This window comes from Orycteropus afer, unplaced genomic scaffold, assembly GCF_000298275.1.
Source record: "Orycteropus afer afer isolate SDZICR_OR568_19922 unplaced genomic scaffold, OryAfe1.0 scaffold00178, whole genome shotgun sequence".
In the NCBI taxonomy this organism is placed as follows: domain Eukaryota; kingdom Metazoa; phylum Chordata; class Mammalia; order Tubulidentata; family Orycteropodidae; genus Orycteropus; species Orycteropus afer.
In genome coordinates, this window is record NW_006921765.1 from 1,012,214 (window position 1) to 1,035,327 (window position 23,114).

The 23,114-nt window shown below is 41.1% G+C and overlaps 1 protein-coding gene across 1 annotated transcript in view; it reads left to right on the plus strand.

Annotated features, from left to right (window-relative positions):
- ETS1 (ETS proto-oncogene 1, transcription factor) overlaps positions 1 to 18,224 on the plus strand; it is a 78,774-nt gene extending 60,550 nt beyond the window's left edge. The window contains exons 7-8 of the mRNA XM_007947226.2: positions 16,667 to 16,785; positions 18,009 to 18,224. Of these exons, the coding sequence (XP_007945417.1) occupies positions 16,667 to 16,785; positions 18,009 to 18,224 (335 nt within the window). The remainder of the gene's footprint in view (positions 1 to 16,666; positions 16,786 to 18,008) is intronic.
- Positions 18,225 to 23,114: the final 4,890 nt, after the last annotated feature.

Genomic DNA, 23,114 nt, shown 5'->3' on the forward strand with positions numbered 1-23,114 from the left:
CGAGGAGTGGCTGGTGGGTTTGAACCGCCAGCCTTCTGGTTAGCAGTCAAGTGCTTTAGCCACTATGCTACCAGAGTAGAGCCTATTTAAATCACACGGTAAGAAAATCCCCGGGCTAGGCATAGAACCTTGGAGTTCTGGCTCTAACTTGTATTTTAGGGTTCAGTAACCCAAGCTATTGCTAAAACATGTTTTAGAAAACAAACAACTTTACAGTAAAAGGGAGTGCTTCAAAGTGCTCCAGTTCAGAATGAAACCTGAGATTTGGCAGCATTACCTGAAATCGCAGTTTTCTGAAGGAAAGCTGGATTGCAAAATCATCTGTGTAGTCATACAAACAACTACTGAGGGAACATTTGATGTGAGCCTAATGTAGTGATAAAGAGAGAGATTACTGAGGTAAGTAAGTAGTGTGCTATGAATTTGTACAGAAGATTCTTCAAATTCTAAATCCAGGTAAATACATTATTAGGAATACTTGCTAATGTTGCTAACTGTTATTTAGTGGGGCCCAGACTCATGGTGACCTCATGCTCAGTGAAACAAAATGCAGGTCAGTCCTGTACCATCCTCATGATTGGCTGCAGACCAGAGCATTGTGATTTTTATTGGCTTGTTAGAGACCCTTTAAAAAAAAAAAAAGAAAGAAAGAAAGAAAAAGCTCACTGCCATTGAGTTGATTCCAACTAATGGCAACCCCCATTGGGTTTCCAAGGCGGTAAATCTTTACAGAAGTAGATTGGTCCATCTTCCTTCCACGGAGTGGTTGGTGGGTTTGAACCACCAACTTTCTGGTTAGCAGTCAAATGCCTTAGGCACTGTACCACCTGAGCTCCTTAAAGATACTTTAGGGCTTTTAAATATGGAGGTATTAGCTAGACAAGGGAGCTCTGGTGGCATAGTGCCTAAGGCATTTGACCGCTAACTAGAAGGCTGGCAGTTCAAATCCACCAGCCACTCCTTGGAAGGAAGATTGGGCAATCTACTTCTGTAGTGATACTGCCTCGGAAACCCAAGGAGGGGTCACTATGAGTTTGATCCAACTTGATGGCAGTGCGATGCATATTTATTTGTTTTTGTGAGCTAGACAAAGTTCTAGAATATAAAGTCTCTTGATCTCCATATAAATGCTCTTGATATAAGACAGTTTATTTGACTAAAATCAAGAAGAATCAACTAGTCCACAAGAGACTTAGTCTCATAGAACTCTGGTGCCTGTTCAACACAGTTGCTACCTTTCATAGGGTGGCCCAGAGAAATTTTATACGTCAAAAGAGATTGACTCAAGACACACCCTACATGAGTATTATGTAATTAACATAATAAAGACAACCCATTCCAAAATGGTATTGTATAACCATAGGTTAAAATTTTTGTTTTTGTTGTTATGTGCCATTGAGTGGGACACGACTCATAGCGACCCCTCCTTGAGTTTCTGAGACAGTATCACCACGGAAGTAGATTGCCCCATCTTTCGTCCAAGGAGTGGCTGGCTGGTGGGTTTGAACCGCCAGCCTTCTGGTTAGTAGTCAAGTGCCTTAGCCACTATGCTACCAGAGATCCAGTTAAAATTTATAGCACATATTTTTTTTTGGGACACACATCAATCTGTAAGAGCAGTGTTGAGAGCATGCATTCTTTCCCTGGTCAGAGGGTTCATGATCCACAGCGCCTAGAAACTAGGCAGGTCCCCCAGCCATAATGGAGTCTTCCTTGCCAGGAATATCTCAGGAAATGGGATGGGTTCTCTTTGCTGTGTTTGGTAGTGGGTCACGGGGAGTTGCTAGGATGGACTTGGCAATCTCCATGGAGTTATATGTTAACATGTCACTCAGTTGTTGATGGGAAATTGATGGGAAATTCTTTGGAGCACTGAGGAGGAAAATTTCCAGAAGGATTTGAAATTGTCTAGAAGCCGAAACCTGTCTGTGTTGCCTATGCATCATTTTCATTGCCTCTGCCTTCTAACACATTAGCTTTATGACAAGTTTTCGTAATTATCTGCCATAGAATTATTAATTAATTTTTAAATAATTAATTAATCATTAATTAATTTTCTTGATTATCTGCCATAGAATATGGCCATGTAGTAGGAATATTCAGCTTCATGATTAATTTCCTTAAAAAAATTTCTTTAAACAATATGATAAGCAGAGGTTCCCTGTTTTCCTCCGTTGCCTTTGACAGCAGCAGCTGGTTAAACCATCTCAGTGTTTTGACTCACATATGGTAATAACTTGCAAGCTGCCTTTGGGGCAGATGAAGTTCATTTATACTTTAAATATATCTCTATCCCTGCTACCTAGTGGGTGCTTGGATTTTGGAAGACAAAACAGGGTCACAAATTGATCCATATTTTGTAGGTAGAGCCCCCATGCCTGTTTTAGAGGAGGCCCAATGTTTTTTGGTCACTGTTCCTTTAACTAAATTTAACTGTGAATGATGGAATTTAGTGGTGACTGTTCAAGAATTCTACTCTGTGTCCAGTTTAAAGCTCCACCTTTTCTGCCTTTGAAGTGAAATGTTTCCACTGAATAGAATTCAGCCAAGGTGCTGCTGAGGCATACACATGTCCTCCTTGCCTTTAAACAATGGCCTTGGAAAGTCCCCACAGCCTCTGTTGGGAAAGGCTCTGCCAGAATGTCTCAGTTATTCCTGCTTTGTCCCTCTGGCATCTCTCTCTTTGCCTGGATAGCCTTCCCTGATTACCAAGAATGAGAGTGGCCCTTTGTTGCCAAAGAGGCAAGGAGGCCGCATCTTCTGACCTCTAACCCCACAAGAGGAAGACAGAATCACTATCAGTTGCCCACCTTAGGCCTATTTCTGCGAGGCCAGACATGCTGCCTTTCTCCAGTCCTTTCACCAACCCTGGCACCAATCGTTCCTCCTGCAGCATCCACCATCTCTCTGCTGGTTTCAATAATGGCTGCTGCATTATGCTGCAGTGGCCACACGGAACTCACAGATTATGGGTTTATGAGAGAGGCAACAGGCTACAATTTAAGTTCAGAAATGCACTCAGTCTCTTGCAGCCAGCTGTCTCCATCAGCAGCCAGCAGTCTCAGTAGCACATCGCTCTCTCAGCAGTGCATGTCTCTCGTATTTCTCTCTCAGCGGCATGTGTCTCTCATGTCTCTCAGGAGCACATTTGTCTCAGCAGCATGTCTTTCTCAACCAGCAGTCAGAGAGACTGCTGCCTCTAGGAGGGGTCCCTTTGAGCCTGGCAGGGTGGCCCAAACCAATCAATCCCAATATCAGAATTCTATACACCTAAGACAGAGAGAGAGAACTCTCCAGAAGATTGCTTCATGCCACCCTCAATGGAAATATCCTAGGTGGATAATTTTAACAATCAGGGGCTACTCAGTTACTCATGGCAAATTCTACCATGGGGTTTATCAAGACTTAGGGCTAGAAAAGCCACACTATGTAATTTACAACACTACATTTGGTGTAGAGACTCTATTCAAGAGAAATCATGTTCATCCCTGTCTTCCCTAAACTGAATTTCATGTGACTCTGTAGGTTGGTGGGTTTATCAACACCTGACCTGTCACTTGATGTGCCCTTCAAGTTTTAAGTCCAGGTTAAACACACAAGAGGGTCACCCTTCCATGCTATAATACCATTGGTTGTGTTTCAGGGACTAGAGCATGTGGAAGTTAGAGTACAAACTAGAGAGCCAGCTAGCCTGAGTGTGCCCTGGTTCTGACACTTAACAGCTGTGTAACCTTAGGCAAGAGATGGATTGGCACAGTGGCTGCAACAGTAGGCTCAAGCATAGCAAGGATTGTGAGGATAATGCAGGACAGGGCAGTGTTTTGTTCTGTTGTACTTCGGGTTGCTGTGGGTTGTAATCAACTCACCAGCACCTAACATACTTCGCTTTTTTTTTCATCTGATAAGTGATAATAATAATCTCTGCTATCTCATAAGGTTATTGTGAGAATTAAATGAATCAGTTTATGGAAAGCACTTGTAACAGTTCTGGGTACATACTGAGTACTCTGTAAGTTCTAGCTATTACTACCATTTCATATTATTCTCCAAACTTTTTTTGCCTTTCTGATATAATTATAAGTTTCTTGAGGTCAGGGGATAATGTATTTTACTTATGGAATTCTAATAGTTGCTGGTGATGTCATGAGGCACAGCAGATATTTAATACCAGATTAGCTCACTTCAGCTTTTGAGCTCAACTTACATGTATGAAGCGCCTACTGTATGCTAGACTCTTTCATAGAAGTTATTTTCTTTTAACCATCACCAACAGCCACACAAGGAAGGAGCTAGTATCTCCATTTTGCAGCCAAGAAAAATGAGGTTCAGAAGGGGAAAGGAGCCTAGCCCAAAGTCATACAACAAACAACAAAAATTTCTTTCAGATATTTTCCACAGTATCCACCAGTTAATAGAAAAATATCTAATATGAGAAGTGTGTTTGTTTGGGTCTACAGAGAAGCAGATACCAAGGCAGGATGAGATGTGCAAGCAAGACATTTACTTGGGGAAATTTATTTATTATCTGCAAAGGATATATGGGGAAGGAGCAAGAGAAGATTGAGAGAGCCTTGGTCCATGATACAGATCTGACACCTGGAAGGTGGATGATTTGGGAAGGAAGGGCCTCCAGCTGTGACTTAATTCCAAGTCAATTCTGATCAGGGTGATGGGGAATCCTTGGGCGCAAGTTGCCCATTGGAGGAGTTCTTCATCCTATAGGACTGATCTCTGGGCCCCTACCATGCCCAGTCATTGGCCAGGTGTAACCCTAGGAAACCTGGCCTTGGTACAGGCATGATGGTCAACTCATTTATGCTCCCAGCAGCAGGAGACCTGAATACAAACCTCCCAGCCTCTCCTCGGAAGGAAGATTGGGGCAATCTACTTCCCTGGAGATACCGACTTGGAAACCCAGGGAGGGGTTGCTATAAGTCGAATCGACTTGATGGCAGTGAGTTTGGTTTTGGGTTTTTTAGACAGGTAGTTTGATGGCCACGTCAGACTCTGAAAAATTTGGCTGTCTGATTGGCCAACCCAGCTTCTCCATCTGACCATGTGCAGCAAGACTTAAGACCATGAGTCTTGATGTTCTTTGGGCCCATGATAGGCTTCCATGCATATTGTTGACATTAATGAACCCAATTGCATTGTTTTACGTTTGACTCATCTCTCCCTGAGACAAATTGAGAGTGAAAGTTCTCCTGAGGTGATTGAATGTGAAAGTTTAAACTCTGCAACTAGGATGGAACTTGGTTTGAGAGATGCTCATAGGGTACAACTCTGTGGGGGTGTTTGATTTTCAAAGCCTAGGTGGGTGTAATTTCCTACCATCAATGCTGTTGTTAATATTAATACTCAGCCCAATCTATCTACAATGCCTTGCATTGGAGGAATGTTCAGAAATGGTTTGCTGAATACATGCTTGAAAAATTAACTGCTCAAATGATCACCTAGGATCTAGTTCTCTTCCCCAAGAATTCTAATATGCTTAAGTAGTACTGTCTCTTATCCTTGATATGCTGGGGAAACTTCACCACAGGATAAAGTATATGACAGAAATTGTATTGAGAATCCTACTGAGAAAAGATATAGGCTTCAGACTTCTGAAGTTTTATTTTCTAACCCTAATCAGTGAACATATCTTTCTTTCTTCTTGTTACCTAGATACTTAGGAAAGTATTTTGCTTTAGGCATTTACATTGGTTAGGAAAAGCTTTGCTTTGGTTTATAGCAAAACTCTTGTTCTCTACTCCTAAATCCAAACCTAACCCATCTCTGGTGCCTTCTTAAAAGAATCAGTTACCTAGAAAACTTGAGGGAAAAGCTATAAAGAAACCCACTTCCTGATAAGAGCTTAGCTGCTTCACTGTCCAAGTTTGCATCTGAACGTTAGTTTAATATGGTTTAAAATAATTATTTGTGAATTTAGAGGAAAAGGTGGTTTTGAATATGTGCTGCCCCTTTAAGAAAGAAACAATCTCCTTTCTCTTGGTGCCACCCCCACACATATGTACTTGAACACATGCAGGTGTGAGGAGCTGGAGCAGAAACAAGTGTTTTTCCTCCATACATTGAAATTGTATAACTGTCTTGTTCTAAGCCCAAGACAAACTTGCCAGATGAACCTCAGTTACATCTGTCTCAAATGGGACAACCTAACTGGCCATGAGCCAGCCAACCAAACTTACTGTTGGGCTTGTCTTAAATGTTGATGGCCCGCAAGGCTTTCTGGTCTACCTTTAGTTAATACAGATAGGATGTGTGTCTTTAGGCCCAAATAAACATTTGTGGGGAACACTGCTGAACTCTCTCTAGGTCAGCTCTACATAAAAATTAGGTGGAGGTTACTTGGCAAGGAGCATGAATGATTAGGGAAAAAAGAACACATTTTGGGGAAAGAGGATCTAAGTCTGTCTGTGGCCAAGATTTCCCCAAACCATAAGTGTCTATGATACTTTCACTTGCAAAGCAGTCTGCATCTGTTACATCTTTTTGAGTGTACCTACTTTTAATTAGAGCGATGATTTCACAGTGTTATTGAAACAATAAAAATTGTGAATGATTATTCTCATATAGTCTTTTCTAAATTTTGCATTTATATACTTTAACCTTTTTTTTTTTTTTTCCAATATCCAGTGTTGTACTTTTTCAAGGTTACCACATAAAAGACCAACTTAACCTTTGGAGGAATTTAATTTTAGCTAGTAATTTTACTATCTTTTTATTCTATCTGTTTTCTTTGTCATCATTCATTGATAATTCTGTTTTCAAAAATAAATCTTGTATTGTTACATTCTTCTATTCAATTTCACTATTGAATTTCATTGCTCCCAAACTGTTCAGCACTGTGGTTTCCTCTTTAAGTCTGTATTTTCTGTGTGTTACAGGGCTTAAATTGTGTCTCAATAAAGTAGGGAGGAGGAGTGTCTCAGTTATCTAGAGCTGCTTTAACAGAAATACCACAAGTGGGTGGCTTTAACAAACAAATTTATTGTCTCACAGTTTAGGACATTAGAAGTGTGAATACAGGGTGTCAGCTCTACTGGCTTCCCAGGCTTTCTCTCTCTGTCAGCTCTGGAGGAAGATTCTTGTCTCTCTAGCATCTGCTTCCTGGTGTCTTGGCATCTATCTTATGCCATCATGTCTGCTTGCTTGCTTGCATCTAATCTCTTTTATGTGTCGAAAAAGATTGGCTCAAGACATACTCTACAAGAATACTAGGTCATTAGCATAACAAAGACAGCCTATTCTCAAATAATGTTAATAGCCACAGGCTTAGAAGTTAGGAATCACAATACATATTTTTTGGGGACACAATTCAGTCTATCTCATTCTACCTTTTGGCCACCCAAAATCCATGCCCTTCCCATATGCAAAGCACATTTGTCCCATCGTTGTTGTTGTTGTTGTTATGTGTGGTCAAGTCGCCCCGACTCATAGCAACCCCTCCTTGGGTTTCCGAGGCAGTATCACTACGGAAGTAGGATTGACCAACCTTCCTTCCGAGGAGTTCAAACCCACCAGCCATCTGGTTAGCAGGCAAGTGAGTCAGCCACTATGCTACCAGAGCTCCCTTTGTCCCATCACATCATTCCAAAAGTCTTAAATGAGTACCAAGTCCAAACTAAATCATATAAATCAAATATGATACGATTTTAGGTGTATTCCATCCTGGGGCAAAATTTGTCGTCTTCTGTGAAATCTAGACTAGTTATCTGTTATCTTGTTATCTGTTTCCAAAGTACAGTGATAGAACAGGTACAAAGTAGACATTTCCATTACAAATGGGAGAAATTGGAGGGAAAGAAGGGACAGCAAGCACCAATCAAATCCCAAACCCAGCAAAATAATTCACATTAGCTTTGAAGACTTGAAAATAATCTTCACATCTAGGTAATGGCCCTTCTCTCCACTCTGGGTGTTGGCCATGTTCTCTGGATTCTGGGTAGAGGCTTCTCAGCCCTGGACATGAGCTCAGCTTTCCAAGCTTGCTGGGATGGCAACTCTGCTCCCTTGGCTTTGGGCAGCCCCATTGTCTTAGTCTATCTGAGTGGGGACCCCACCCCCTTGGCCCCAGTAGGCCCCATTCTTCTGTTCCTTGGGCATGGCAACCCCCTTCCCCAGCTTTGGGCAGTCGCCCAACCCCTCTGGCATACCTATAGGGCAGCCCCACACTGCAGAACAGAGTTGGGAAAGATGTGACTCTGAAACCTACGCTGTAACCCCCACTCTTTGAGATCCAGGAGACTGTGACCCCACAATTTGAAACCAGGAAGGTCCTACTTCCTGTACTACTTCCAACAGTTCTGCTAATCTCCAAGCCACTCTAAGAGAGGTCTTTTTTCTTTTCTTAGATACTGCCCTGGAAACCCAAGGAGGGGTCACTATGAGTCGGGTCCGACTCGAAGGCACATAACAACAACAGAGGATAACAGATGTAGCTCCATTGGTCTGTTTCCTGCCTGTAGAATTCCAAGAGGCATACAGTGTTCTCTCCTTTTATTCTTTCTCTGTCCCATTCACTTTAAGCTGATAGGTTTTCCACTGTGGTAGTTGGTTAGATCCATCAGACACAGGCTTAATCTCTTTAACAAAAGATTGTGTAGCCTTGTCCTTAGTGAAGATTCTAGAACACATGTCCTTAGTTTGTACAACAAAATTTTCCAAATCTTTAAGCTTTGTTTACGTTTTGTTTAAGTCCATCCCTTTTCTTTCACATTTTAGTGTAAGTGGTGAGAGAAACCACACATCCCCTTTAAGTTCTTGCTTAAAAATTTCTTCACCCACATATCGAAATTCATCACTTACAAGTTCTACCTTCCATCAAACATTTGAACATAATTCAGACAAATTCTTTGCCACAGCATAAAAAGTATTACCCTTCCTTTGTTGTCCAATTGCATGTTCATCATTTTCTTTTAAACACATTTAATGTCTACATTTATAGCAGTATTCTGTTCTCATGTGGTATGTGCTAAGATGATAGCGCCTTCTTCTGTAGCTCTCTTCACTTCCTTCTGATCCCTCATTAGAATTGCCTTTGATGTCCATAATTCTACCAACATTCTCATTAAGGCAATCTAGGATTTTACTATTAGGTATCTTAAAAATCTTCCAGCCTCTACCTCTTACCCCATTCCAAAACCACTTCCACATCTTAGGCATCTGTTAGATAATCTGCTTAGATATGTGGTACCAAATTCTGTCTCAGTTATCTAGTGCTACTATAACAGAAATACCACAAGTGGGTGGCTTCAACAAACAGAAATTTATTTTCTCACAGTTTAGGAGGCTAGAAGTCTGAATTCAAGGTGCTAGCTCTAGGGGAAGGCTTTCTTTTTCTGACAACTTTGGAGAAAAGTCCTTATGTCTTTTGAACTTCTGCTCCTGGGTGATTTTTTTGTGTCTTGGCATCAGTCTTCCTCTATCTCTGCTTTCTCTCTTGCTTGTTTAATCTCTTTTATATCCCAAAAGTGATAGACTCAAGACATACCCTACACTAAGCCTGTCACATTAACATAACAAAGACAAGCCATTTACAAATGCGATTATAACCGTATTTTTGAAGGATACAGTTCAATCCATAACAAGCAGTGACTACTATTTCCATTTTAGGAATGGAAAAACAAAAGCTCATAGAAGTTAAATGAGTTACATAAGAGTGCAACAGTGAATCAGGGAACCATTGAGATCAAAGTCCTGGATTCTTAACTCCTCATTTTGGACTTTCCCATGAGCATATATATTTTAATTTTATAGGATGGTGTCATTGCTCTGTCCTCAACTGCCTGACATGTTTTTCTTTTTCATTTAGATACTTCCTGCTTTCTTTGGTCTAACGTGTCTGAGGCATTCACTTGACAGTCAGAGTCTGGTTTTAATTGACTTGAGAGCTGTTTTCTAGTTGGTTTCCATGCTCAGATACTGACTATCTCAGTGATAATAATAATAATATAAATACAGATCCATGAGTTATTGTCCATCATTATGTTCATCAAATGTATATTTAACTACTTATTAGAAATGTTCTTTGTCTCTATGAGTTGAAGTATTAGAACTTAATAATCACAATTGCTGCTCTTGAGTTACTAGCCATTTATAGAACATACTGAGTACACAAAAATTCATTAAACCAAGTTATCGGTGGCTAGTTATAGGTTACATCATATATGGACCATAGTAGAGATGAGTTGAGTAGGGGGTAAAGAAGAGATATAATTCAAGAACAGGAGAGAGCACCTACAGTAAATAAAGCCAAGCCAAAATATCAAGAAGCCCCTATCCTTTCTTTTTTTAAAATCTTCCCAGTGCCTTGGCTGTCAAACAGTCCAGCGATTTCATCTCTTGAATTATTAATCCTTTAGGCATAAGACCTTCAGAATATTTTCTGTTTAATTTGTCACTAAATTTCATAAGGACTTCATGGAAATAGGGAGATTTTGGAATCTTTTCTGAATGATAGTTTAGAAGGGAGTTGGTGGAAAGGGGAGGATGCTTAGACCCTATGGCCTCCCACCCCAGTCTCAGAGGTGGGTACTCCTATAGAATATGAACTGAAGATACACTTGTGAACAGATGGGTCCTTTCTGGATTTGAATGTTCTGTTTTTGTCATCATCGTTTGGCTGTGGGTAGCAGCACCTGGCTGGAAGGGAGGGGCAAGCCGGGCCCATTCCTCTGTTTAAGGGCCAGCTGCCAGATGTGTGTGATCAGAGCAGAGACAGCCCTGCTGCAAGGGTGACCAACCATGAGAGTTTCATAGGTTAAAATAAAACGTGGTGCCCTGCCCACACTGAGGTATTTGATTTGACTTTTAGAGCAAACCTAAGAGATTAACTTCTCAAAGTAGCAAATTAACCCCCAAAGGACAGCAAGGTGTGGTCAATTTTATTTTGGAGAACATGTTGATGAAACATAGCCTTGGAGTCACCCATGTTGTTTGGCCCCAAATATAGTTTAATAGAGAGAAGCAGTTTGGGGTAGCTTTTTAAATCCTTATACCATTCTTCACAGGAGGATTGTTTCAGTAAAGCAACCCAGTAAATGTTTATTGAACACCTGCCAAAGACCTGCTGTCATATACCTGACAGTGAGACTATAAGGATCAATAAGATGCAATGCTTGCTTTATAGGAACTGATAATTGAAGTCACCAACAAAGAGCTGAAATGAAGTCCTCTTGTAGGCTCTGGGATAAAGCAGTGAACAGACAATGGAGAATATATTCTAGTGATGAGAGACATACTGACTTAAGAGCAAACCATCAGGGTCAGTCTTGGTGTGAGCAAATCACTATGGGAGCAGAGAGGAAGTTGCTCAGGAAAGTCATACCCTGGGGTGTTCTCCATCTATATAGAAGTCAGATTTTATGTTAGCCTCTCACTAGGGTACAGGTGACAGAGTGAGAACTTGTGGTTGAAATGGAAATGAGGAAGAAGCAGAAGGAAAAAAGCTGAAGTCCAATCCCAGCCCATGTTTGCTAACAGTGAGAAGGCCGTTGCCAGTGGCACACTATCCAAATTGGAAAAGGAGAAGAACAATAATGGCAAACAAGTAAACAGAAACAGCTTATCATCAAGAGCATTATAGTAAATTTTTTTCCTAGTGCTCAAACTCACTACCATTGAGTAGGATCCGACTCATGGTGACCCCGCCTTGGGTTCCGAGGTGGCATTACTATGGAAGTAGATCGCCCAATCTTCCTTCCTAGGAGTGGTTGGTGGTTTTGAACCAACAGCCTTCTGGTTAGCAGTCAAGTGCCTGAGGCACTATGCTACCAGAGCTCCATTGCTCACTTCTAAGCCTTGGAGTAAAGCAAAAAACAAGTAAGTTGCTTTGGAGTTTACTCTGACTCCTGGCAACCATATATGTGTCAGAGTGGAACTGTATTCCATAAGGTTTTTAGTGACTGATTTTTTTCAGAAGTAGATTGCCAGGCCTTTCTTCCAAGGTGTTGCTGAGTAGACTCAAACCTCCAACTTTTTGGTTAGCAGCTGAGCTCGTTAACCATTTGCAGCACCCAGAAACTCCAGACTTAGGGTAAGGGACCAAAAAAGCAGATTTTTAAATAAACAATCATCAAGATCCTGGTTGGGCTTCCTGTTCCTAGGCCAGAAGAAGGGATTTACAACATGACCAGAATGAGTAGATATTTGCTTGACCCATTGCCTTCTTAATAAAATGAGATTGCAGTGTTAGATTTGAGTTGCCTTAAGGGTCCCCTGGAGTGATATGTCCTTAGTGAGATTTGCTCTGCTGGCCTCCATCTTTCCAGGTACCTACTTGCCATTTCTTCTGAGACTGACTCATGTTCTTCAAGTCAGGTCTTTTACTGTTGTATGGAAGCAGAGAAGAACAAATCAGTGGGGGCAAATCCCTCTTTGTGGCATAGGGGAGAGCATTGAGGGGGCAGACTGTAGGGGGTGGGACTCAGCAAGGTGGGGTGTGAGTATGTGGTGCCTTTCCTCCCACCCTTCTTTGGAGAGAGCCTTCTAACAGGGACCCCTCTGTTGCTGTGGCTCTGAGCCCTGACTTGAGAAGCATAGTTTCCCAGTGATGCCACTGGATTCCTGATGTGTGACACTCTGGGGCGGCATGGTGAAGGACACTGTTGAGTGCCTGGGGACCCCAGACAAGGATACCATTGTGAGCCACATTTAGCATGTGAGCTCCTCTTTCCATGACTGGCTCTATTCTTAGTACCCTTCTCTACTCCCTAGGACAAAGGTCACTGGAAACAGTCTAGTTGGATGGGTGAGTAGATGGGGCTGTGCGGGGAGGAAAGGAAAGGGGGAGATGTTAGAAGAGTGTAGGCGGAGTCTTTACAATTTTAGGTTATATTGGAACAAAGTCAAAGGATGGGGTCCTGGGGCTTTGGACAGACCTTCACTCAGCAGTGCTACATGGACATCTTTGGGAGAGTTTGTAACTGGGGACACTGGACTCATCCATTGTTTTGACAAGTCTGGGGAGTAAGAACTTTTGATGTGCCTAGGTTTGCATGTTGTTTTAGATCTGTGTAGCCAAGCATGATTTTAACCATGGATCTCCATGTGGCCCTAGTTTTCTTTCCCCAACCTGAAGTGAGGGTAACACCCTGTGGAAACAGGCTCCTGGGTTCAACTACCCACTAGTGCAGCCAGGAATGGAGCCCGCCCAGAGCCAGCATTCCTGTGCTGACCCAGCATCACTGTTTGGGAGAGTAATCCTGTGTTCTTCCTCTTTGTGTAGCAAGGGCTGTTTAGGAATCAGTGACAGGGTGGTAGAGTGGCACCTTTGGGAGGAGTCTTGGGGTCTGCTTTTTACAGAGCAACAAGGGCTTTCTACAGAGTGTGAAGTGACTTCCTGCACACCCAGGGGAGACACTGAGCAGCCAGTTGGCCCTGGGTGGGCTGAGGGAATTCCTTCTCTGCGGGGGAAATGGGGGAGGGGAGCTTGAGCTGACCGCCCACATCTTTTACTTCCTTGTTGTGAAGCTATCCAGAGATGTTTCTCCTTGTTCAAGTTCATATGCTTTCTTTAAACATCTGATTTTCCTATTTACCTTCCTCCTTCCTTTAGTATAAATAGGAAAAAGTAGAGAGCACAGCACCCAAGGCCTGAGTGTCAGGTTCCCAGATGTAACGTTTTTATGGTCCTTTAGAACGAAGGAAAACTTGCAATGAAAAAAATAAAAACCCATAATAAGGACTTGCTCGCTGTGCCCTGGCCTTCCCTACCTCATCCCCCAATTTGTATACACGGACATGGGGTCAGATATGTACAGAGAAAGGTCTGGAGCAGACAGATAAAATCTGTGACTCTGGCATTTCAATTTGGGAATGGCACTGGCAGGAATAATTCTGAGGTTTCTTCCTTTATGAGCTGGTGCCAGTGACATGAATTCAAGTGTCCTCTGGTTTATAGCTGCTGAGTCTTAAGGGCAGGAACTGTGGTGTACTACCTTTTTGAGCCTGCCTTTCCAGGAATTCACAGACCCTGGGTTTCACAAACACTTAACCAGAAGGTTGGTGGTTCGAATCACCCAGAGGCACCTTGGAAGAAGGACTTGGTGTTCTGCTTCTGAAAGGTCAGAGGTATGAAAAGCCTGTGTAGTGCATTTTTACTCTAACACACATGGAGTTGCTGTGACTTGATGTTGACTCTGTGGCAGCTGGCTTGGCTTGGCCTTTTGGTCTCTGAAATTTTTGATCTCTTGGCTCTCCCTGGGTAGAAGGACCCTCATCCTTCTATCTCTTTCCTCAGTTTGGTATAATTAGTACTCTTCTACCCAAAAGTATTTTAAAATAAGTAGTATGAGAGAGGTTTTAAATTAAATAGTTTGAGAGAGAAATAATGAAGCAACATAACCTAACAGCTAAGACAAGGGGTGTGATTAAATAGCCTGGAATATCACAGTGGAAGTGAAATCTGAGACTAGGGTTAGGAGAACCTTTGGTAGTCCAAGAAGAAGTAGAGATGATAAGATATTTTTTCAATTCAGGTCCTTTTATCCTTTAGATCACTGCAGCCAGCACCCTTCTCCAAAGTATTTATAAATATAATTTCATGACATGGCTGCTGAGGGTTCTGGTAAATATTATCACTCCCAGTATTCAGATGCAGATGTTGAAGTCAACAAGATAGATGCAATGGGCCCAAAATGGCACAGAGCAACCTCAGCATCAGGAGGAATAATAATACTGTTCCTAGTCCAGAGCATCCACTAATAAATGTTTACCAATAGTGTCTCCCTCATAGAGGTACGTGGGGAATAGATGAGCTGGTAACAAAAAAACATCAGGGACGATGTCTGGTGCATAGTCGATGCACAGTAAATCACGGCCCTTTGTAGTATTTTTCTCTTCCAGGGGTCTTAAAGCAACCTCTCTCTGCTTATCTTCTGCTACTTTCTCCTATGTCATTGGTGGAGGTTGCTCTGGGACTGTGGGGTCGGAAGATACTAGATTTGGCACTACCATCTGCTAACTGTATCTTGGAGCAAAGTCACATCATTTTTCTGAGCACCTATTTCTGTACCAATGGGATAGACATAGTTAGGCCACTATGTTTACCCTACACCAGAGGGGTTGTTGTTATTAGGTGCTGTTCAAGTTAGCTCCAACTCATAGTGATCCTGTGTACAACAGAATGAATACTCCCTCGTCATCCAGTAATGTATCAGACAGTGTTTCACTGCTATTCATAAGGTTTTCATTGGCCAATTTCTTCAGAAGTGGATGGCCCCATCCTTCTTCCTAGTCTGTCTTAGTCTGGAAACTCTGCTGAAACCTGCCCACCATGGGTGACCCTGCAGGTATTTGAAATACCAGTGGCATAACCTCCAGCCTTATAGCAAAGTGCAAGTCACCACAATACAACAAACTGGCAAATGAATGGTAGACACCAGAAGGGTATAGGTAGTAGATTTTAGGAACAAGAAAAATGATATTTGTAAACATGCTTTGTTAGAAGTATAAAATATAATAAATGCTGTCGCATATATTGTCAAGAGCATTTCTTTTTCAGATTTCCGATTGAGAATCAATCTAGAACTGTTTTCTGTTAAATCTCTGTTTTCTTTAGATAGGGCAAATTTGAAAGTCAGTCTCAGGGTTAGGACTTGAGAGTCAAGTTTTCCAGTATGAGCAGAGCACTGGGACTTCATTTATTTACATGTACTCAGTCTTTCCCAGGACAGTCTCACTCTGCCCACATTGTTTCTGAGATGGTGTCACAAGGCAAAGTGTCAACATGTAATGAGAAGCAGGGTCTATGGACACATATTTGTCTCTTCAGCCATAGTTACAAATTGGTAGGAATAACTGGCAGTGATAACATTTCTAGATATAAAGTTATCATAAAAGGACAGCTATGTGGCATCAGTCCTTCAGCATAGATATGTCGATTTTCAGGTATACCAGGCTTGTTCAGCTAAGATCTTGGTAGTATTGATGACTGAAACAAGAGAATGGTGTGTGTGTGTGTGTAAGTAAGAATATACTTTGTCTGTGTAGAATTTCTGAGACAGTCTTCCTCTAACCTCTGAGAATTTCCTGGGTGGTGCTTTACTTTCTTAGTTTGGGTGTTTGCCTATCAATGGCATGGGAAAGGTGGGAGGACGAGTAATACTCATCTAAATTCTGAAAGGACATCCAGCTTCTAATTTCTTATGAGGCTATTTGAGGAGAGAACTGTGATCTTCCTCCCTTGTAAATCAGGGCCAAGCCTCCCAACTGTAAAGCAATGTTTATCAGCTTTGACTTCTGCTGGGAACTCACAAAGATGTTCCTTAGCAAACACCTTTCTCACTTCTTATGGTAGAAATAATGACTTGATTTTTGAAAGTACGAAAGGTATTTTGTCTTAGAATATCTCAAAGGATGGACACAGTATATTTTTTCCATAGATTTTGCTTAGCAATAGAAAAAGACTCATAAGTCAGTCAAAACAAGGCAATTGATACATTGTCTTAAACACTTTTTTTGGGGGGAGGTTAAGAAGTACTTCACCTCTCTTGTCTGTTCCAGTGGCATATCCTACAACAGTTGTATTATGTTTTGCTCTCAGTTTCCCCTGGTTAGATGGACTGAGCAAGGACGGGGAGAGGATGTGCTGCACAATTAGATTAGTTGCTGAGTGTGCTGGGCATCTGGTGTAATGATTCACACTCACTTGTGTTTCCAGGCAGTGGACCAATCCAGCTGTGGCAGTTTCTTCTGGAATTACTCACTGATAAATCCTGTCAGTCTTTTATCAGCTGGACGGGAGATGGCTGGGAGTTCAAGCTTTCTGACCCAGATGAGGTAAGAAAGGAGTGACTTGTGAGGACTGGGTTGAGGAAAGATGAGAGAGAACCCTGGGAGGGGGCCATGTGGGCCTGGATGACATTTTCTAGGCTTCAGTCCCCAGCTCTGTCACATGCTACTGTGTGACCTTAAGCAAGTTATATAACCTGTGTGAGCCTCAGAGTCCTCACTTGGAAAACAGAGATAGTAACTACATTAGCCATTTATTTTCCAAGATTAACTAGAGGGAAAGTACCTGGCATACAGTAGGCCCTTCCTAATTAGGAGTTGCCACCTCTTCCCCGCCCTATGGCTCTGTGAATTTGAAAGGGCCAGACTGTTCAAGAGGCCTTGGGAGATTGGTACCACTTGTTCACTAATTCCTTCTTTCATTCCACAAATTTTTATTGAGTGGTTGCTCTGTGCCATGTCCAATTTTGAGGATAAAATACAAAGAACATGGGAGATAACATCTCTGTTCTGACATACATGAGAAGTTATTTTGCCGTGGTCCAGACAAATTACTTCTTGTCGATGAAAGGCAGGTGTAATTGCAACTCATTCTACTCCCTCACATGCTTTCAAGTCAAGGACATTTGCCTCATGAAGTGAGCAGAAAGGAGAATGTATATTATTGATTTTTATTCCCCCCCCCTCAGAAAAAAAATCAAACACTTTATCTTCATTATATAGAAGTGCAGGATCACTGTGTTACCATCAACTTAAAGAATCCACTTGACCACTATGCTTGCTCAACTCTTGAAAAATAGAATTCATACAGTATTGGTCAGAAAACAGGCATATGAGGTGAACATTTACACTATGTGGATATACTCCTTGGAGAGAACAATCATGGGAGAATAGAAGAGCTGTGTATGCACAAGGAGACAGCTCAGGGGGTAGGAGTGAGTGGATGAAGGGAAGGACACAGGGAAGAGATAACTATGGGGAGGAAGTAGGAGGGCAGCTGTTGCATTGTGGTAAATTGTAGTCAATGTCATGAGACAAAGTATATGTGAACTACTGTATGGAAAGTGAATTTGCTCTGTAAACTTTCACCCAAATAACAATAATAATATTAAAAAAAGATTGGTCAGAAAAACATGACACTCTAACCATCCTATGTCATGTGTCACCATGAATGAGTATATGCACATAAACACATATACTTGAAGTGTGCTATAGATTTTTTATCCTCCCTTCCTTTTTAATTGAATTTACTTTATTTATTTTTATTTCAGGTGGCCAGGAGATGGGGAAAGAGGAAAAACAAGCCGAAGATGAATTATGAGAAACTGAGCCGTGGCTTACGCTACTATTACGACAAGAACATCATCCACAAGACAGCCGGGAAGCGCTATGTGTACCGTTTTGTGTGTGACCTGCAGAGCCTGCTGGGGTACACGCCTGAGGAGCTCCATGCCATGCTGGATGTCAAACCCGACGCTGATGAGTGATGGACACAGAAGCAGTCTAGGACACTTTGCCAAGACATTTCACAGAACAGCCGCGTCAGTCAGACTCTTGATTTTTAATTGTTATTCTATTTTTAATTTTCCGGAACTCATTTTTTACATTCAGGGGTGGGGGCTAAGTGAGCTGCAGCTATAATCAATGTGCACGGTTGGAAAAGGAAGTCCAGGACTTTTCAGGTGGGTGGGACAAGAAATTCTGGAGCAAATTTACAGGAGATAGAGAGAAGGGTCTTCTTAGCAGCATAAAGACTGTGGTTTAAGGGAGGAAGAGATTAACGTGTCCAATCATTTTTAAAAGTCATCCATGAAAAAATGTGTCTTAAGTTATGGACCCATTAGCAAAAGAAATTGACACGTTGGGAGTCATGCGACTTTGAAGGGCAATTAATTTGCTTTTGTTTTTAGGTCTGGGAGGGCAAAAAAGGGAGATAGGATCAAACCTTTTGTTTGGGGGATGCACAAAACCTAAGAACTATTTACCTTTCACTTTACTTTTGAAACAAAGATGGACTTCAGTGGGGAGGGGCCAAAACTGTTTTTGTGTTGACGTTTATTTTATTAAATTTTGTGCCAGTATTTTTTACTTAAAAATCGTCTTAAGCTCTAAGGTGGTCTCAGTATTGCAGTATCATGCAAGTTTGTGTTTATTTACCGGCTGAGGATTCTGTCACAGTGAAAGAAAACTGTTTATATAGACCCCACTGGAAAAGCAAAGTGCTGTCGTTGAGATCTGGGATCCCCAATTCATGTGAGACCTGTGTATGAAAGAAGAACTAATGCTGATTTGTGTATAAGGGAACTGTGCATGGGAATTTTAACTACAATTTAAAAAAATTATCATCATGCCCCTTAACTTATTTGTTATTAGCGGATTCTTGGGGTTTGGACTTAATGTTCAGCAGAGAAGCTTTAAGTCTTTAAACTGAATGTATTTTGCAGCCCTGGTTTTGGACTACAGTAAATGTAGGAGTGCTGTTGAAGTGGTGGGAAGGAAATCAAAGGAAGAAAGTTGACTTGGTACTTAACTGGTTGACACATGTAAAATATATGACTTGGAATAAATGTGTGCATGGACACTAGCCCTCAGGTCTTCAGAAATAAGTCCAGAGTGCAGGTAGTTCCAAACCCACACACTTTACCCCTCATATCTTGTTCTCCCAATGTCTCACACTTGTTGCTTCCCCTCCTCCTTTATTTAGTAGAGAGAAATGTACAGCTTTTGGATTGATGAGTGAATGAGTAATTGCAGACTTGACATGAGTTGAAGTTTCTAATACAATCATTTAGGCTAGCTGGGTTTTAGAAGAAGCAGTGGAAATAAAGAGAGCATATAATAAGTAAAATGTGATTTGACTGTCTTTAGGAGAAATCAAGGCATTTCTTAAGAATTTAAGATGTATGAGATTTGGAAGGTTAGGTGAGACTTTATATAGAACGAATAGCACAGATGATATTAGGGCCTGGTGCTTAGATCTATTATCTCGGCACAGGGGAAGTAACGAGTAATAATTGTAGGAGAGGAATGGCTTGAAGGCAAAGGAAGCATAAGGAAAGGAACTTGAGTGATGAAAATAAGATGGTCCATGACATTTGAATATGTTGTTCATAGCCCCACAGTTTAAACATGATCAACTGAGCCAGTCAGCTGGGTATTATCAATAATAATCTAAAAGCAAATAATAATCTAATCTGAAATTAGATTATTTTTTGGGAAACCAGCATATAATTAGTGAGAAGTGCCTAATATGATTAGAATCCACCTGACCATATATAGATGCCACACTAGTAACATGATGGAAGCTGGAAGACTCTCATAAATTTCAGTGAGAGAGGTGAAGAAGCATTTAAGACGGGCTTCTCAAGGCTAGCCCTTTGTGAACTTTAGATGAGAAACTGGAAGTACTACCTACCTTCTAGCATATCTTTAAGGACATTTATGGTTTCCTCCCAGGTTCTCTTGCAGACCCTGAGTTATCAGGAACACAGCTATTAGTGCCTTCATACTAATAGACTGGAGAGGCCACATGAAAAGCAAAGGCAGAATTATCCCAGCTGTCTATTTTGATCTTCTTTCAGATGCAGGTGCCTTAATAAAGCTCTCACAATATTTTAGGAGCTGCTCAGGGAGTGTTAGGTGGAACTGCTTGGACTACATTGTTTTCTTTTTGATTGTGTGATCATTGTTGGGCACTGGTAAAGTGTGTGTGTGTGTGTGTGTGTGTGTGTGTGTGTGTGTTTGCAGACATATAGAACTGCAGTTGAGATAATACCTGAGTTTCTTAGTTAAATCTTTTCACATTTCAGTAATGGGTGAAAATAGAATCATGGTCAGGCATAGATCATTGCCTGCTGTTTGCAGCCAGACATAAGATCACTTTCTCAACTCATCAACCATTCCTATTAAATTTATGCTGAAAACTCCCGTTAGTATGTCTAATTCCAGCAACTCCATAGCAGATAAAAGATAAGAAAGTGCCTCCTCGTGCTCCTGATCCCACTTGTGTTTTAAGATTCCCTTTCTCTCTAGGTCCACCATTTTCAGTATTTGTAGATAGTGTATTAGTTAAGAGACAGCTTTGTTCATCTGGCCAGATGCTTTTTTTCCCCTCTGTCTAAAGGCCAGAGACCATCCTAGGAAGCGTGGTGGGTGGTTTATACACTGGAAATGTAGCAGAATTGTTGCATTTATGCTTTTTCAAAACACATGTTAACTTCAGAGGAAGGATGAGCAAATCTGGTTTAACTGGGTAAACCCTTATTGTCCTGGAGATGCCTTAACCGATGTCGGTTTTGGCTTTGGGGTCAGAGTCATTTTTGTTCCTGTCTCCATTCAGGGGAAGGACTGCCCACTATATAGTCCTGATTGTGTCTATGGGGATTGGAGGGAACATTCAGAGAGCAGATGGGCTTATCCTCACTTTGGAGGTCAACACTCTGGGTTTTAGAGCATTAACCTGCCTAACCTTCATGGTGAAAAATACACCTTCTCTATTCTAGTCATGCTGTGCATGCTGCTTTCTTTGTTGGGGTCTATATAAATTTGTTGAACTCTTACATACATTCCAAAGAAGTTTCAAGGAACAATAAATATATGTATACATATACATATATAAAATATATATATTAAAATGGTAATTATCAGGAATACTGCCTCAGTTATTAAACTTTTTTAAGAATACTTTTTTTTTTTAAGCTGAGAATATAGGGGTGAAAAAGATGTTATATTGTGTTTGACTATTTTCCAACTTGTATTTTCATATAATTTATATTTTTTAAAAGCTGAAAAGTTAAAAGCAAGATGAAAATAAAAGGAAAAGCAGGTGCTTTTAAAAATCAGAACTGAGGTAGCTTAGAGATGTAGCGATATAAGTGTCTATATGTTTCTTTTTTTAAATACAAAAAAAATTCTTATGGGGAGTTTTTTGTTTGTTAATTTTAGTAGCTGATGCTGGCACATCATTTTGCTGGAGAGTTTTTTATATACTGTAGTCTGATTTCATATTGTATTTTAAACTGTGTGAGATTAAAAACAAATTCATTCATAATGATGTGGGTTTGGCTTGATTCTTTCCTGTCTGGTTCGCATATTAAAGCAGGGCAAATTAACCAACAGAGACGAGTACAAGAAGGAATGTGGTTCACTCTTTCTGACCTCACTAGTTCAAGACCATCTTAGAGAAAGATTTCACAATAAAGTGAGAACTTTAATAGGAATAGAGGGAAGTCAGCTAGCATTCCAATTATTAAATATATGGTATCATTCTTTGTGTACTGTCTATGGCCTTGTCCTGTTGCATTTCATTCATGTCTGAAGCACTAAGAGCCATGTGAAGAGCATTTTAATGATTCAACAGATAAACATTTTGATTTTAACTAGGTACATTTCCTGATATTAACATAAAGTTAGACCTCTATTACTGGATGCTCAGGACTTGGAACTGTATTCTTGTTGCTCTGTCTGTTGTTGAGGTCGCTCTGTGCCACTTTGGGCCCATTGCATCTAACTTGTTGACCTTGGCAATGGTATCTGAATATTGGGAGTGATAATAGCTATCAGAACCCTCAGCAGCCCATGTCATAAAATTATATTTATAAGTGATTTGGAGAAGGATGCTTAGAAACACAACCTACACAGTACTTTATTCTTGTTGTTGAAACCATAGAAGGTGGATGTTTTTAATTAACACCAACATTTGCAACATGCATCCCAACTCACAGCTGGAAAGAGAATTTTTGCTGAATTGTTCATAAAGAGAGCTTTGTTTTTGGAAAATCTGTTTCTTCAGCCTGGAACTTGAGGTTTGCTGAGTGTACATTAAACATGGACTATGTACTCTGGTGGTTAGGGAGCTGGACTGGCAGTAAGAAGGCTCTTGGCCCTAAATCCCAGTTGAGCCACCACCACTCACTGGGATACGGAAAATTGCTTGAGGTCCTTTTATTTCTTAGTTTTCATCTGTGAACCTGGACAGAGAACCAAGACTCCTGACCAACCTGAAGCCACATCTGAGCTATTCTGCCTCTAAATAAATAGTTCACAGAGAATAGGTTTCTGCCTCAGTCAAGGATATGGTCAGAGAGCTTTCCTTCAGTGCCAAGTTGCTGTTATCCCCCAAAGTATCTGATTTAATGCTGACCAGGTTAAAAGACACAAGCTAGGCTTGAAGGAAGTCAGCTTAGGCCTCTGTTTCTCACACTAGGGGCTTGAGTTTCAGATGGGCAACATCCAGGCAAAGGGGCTCTCTTAATCATGCTCTGACACCTCCATAAAGTTGTGGTGGTAGGTGTTCTGGGAGAGAGAGCATCTTAAAAAGTGGAGAATTTGGGGGGATAGGGTAGGGTGAAGATAGGAAAGAGGAGTCCTTCAAAACA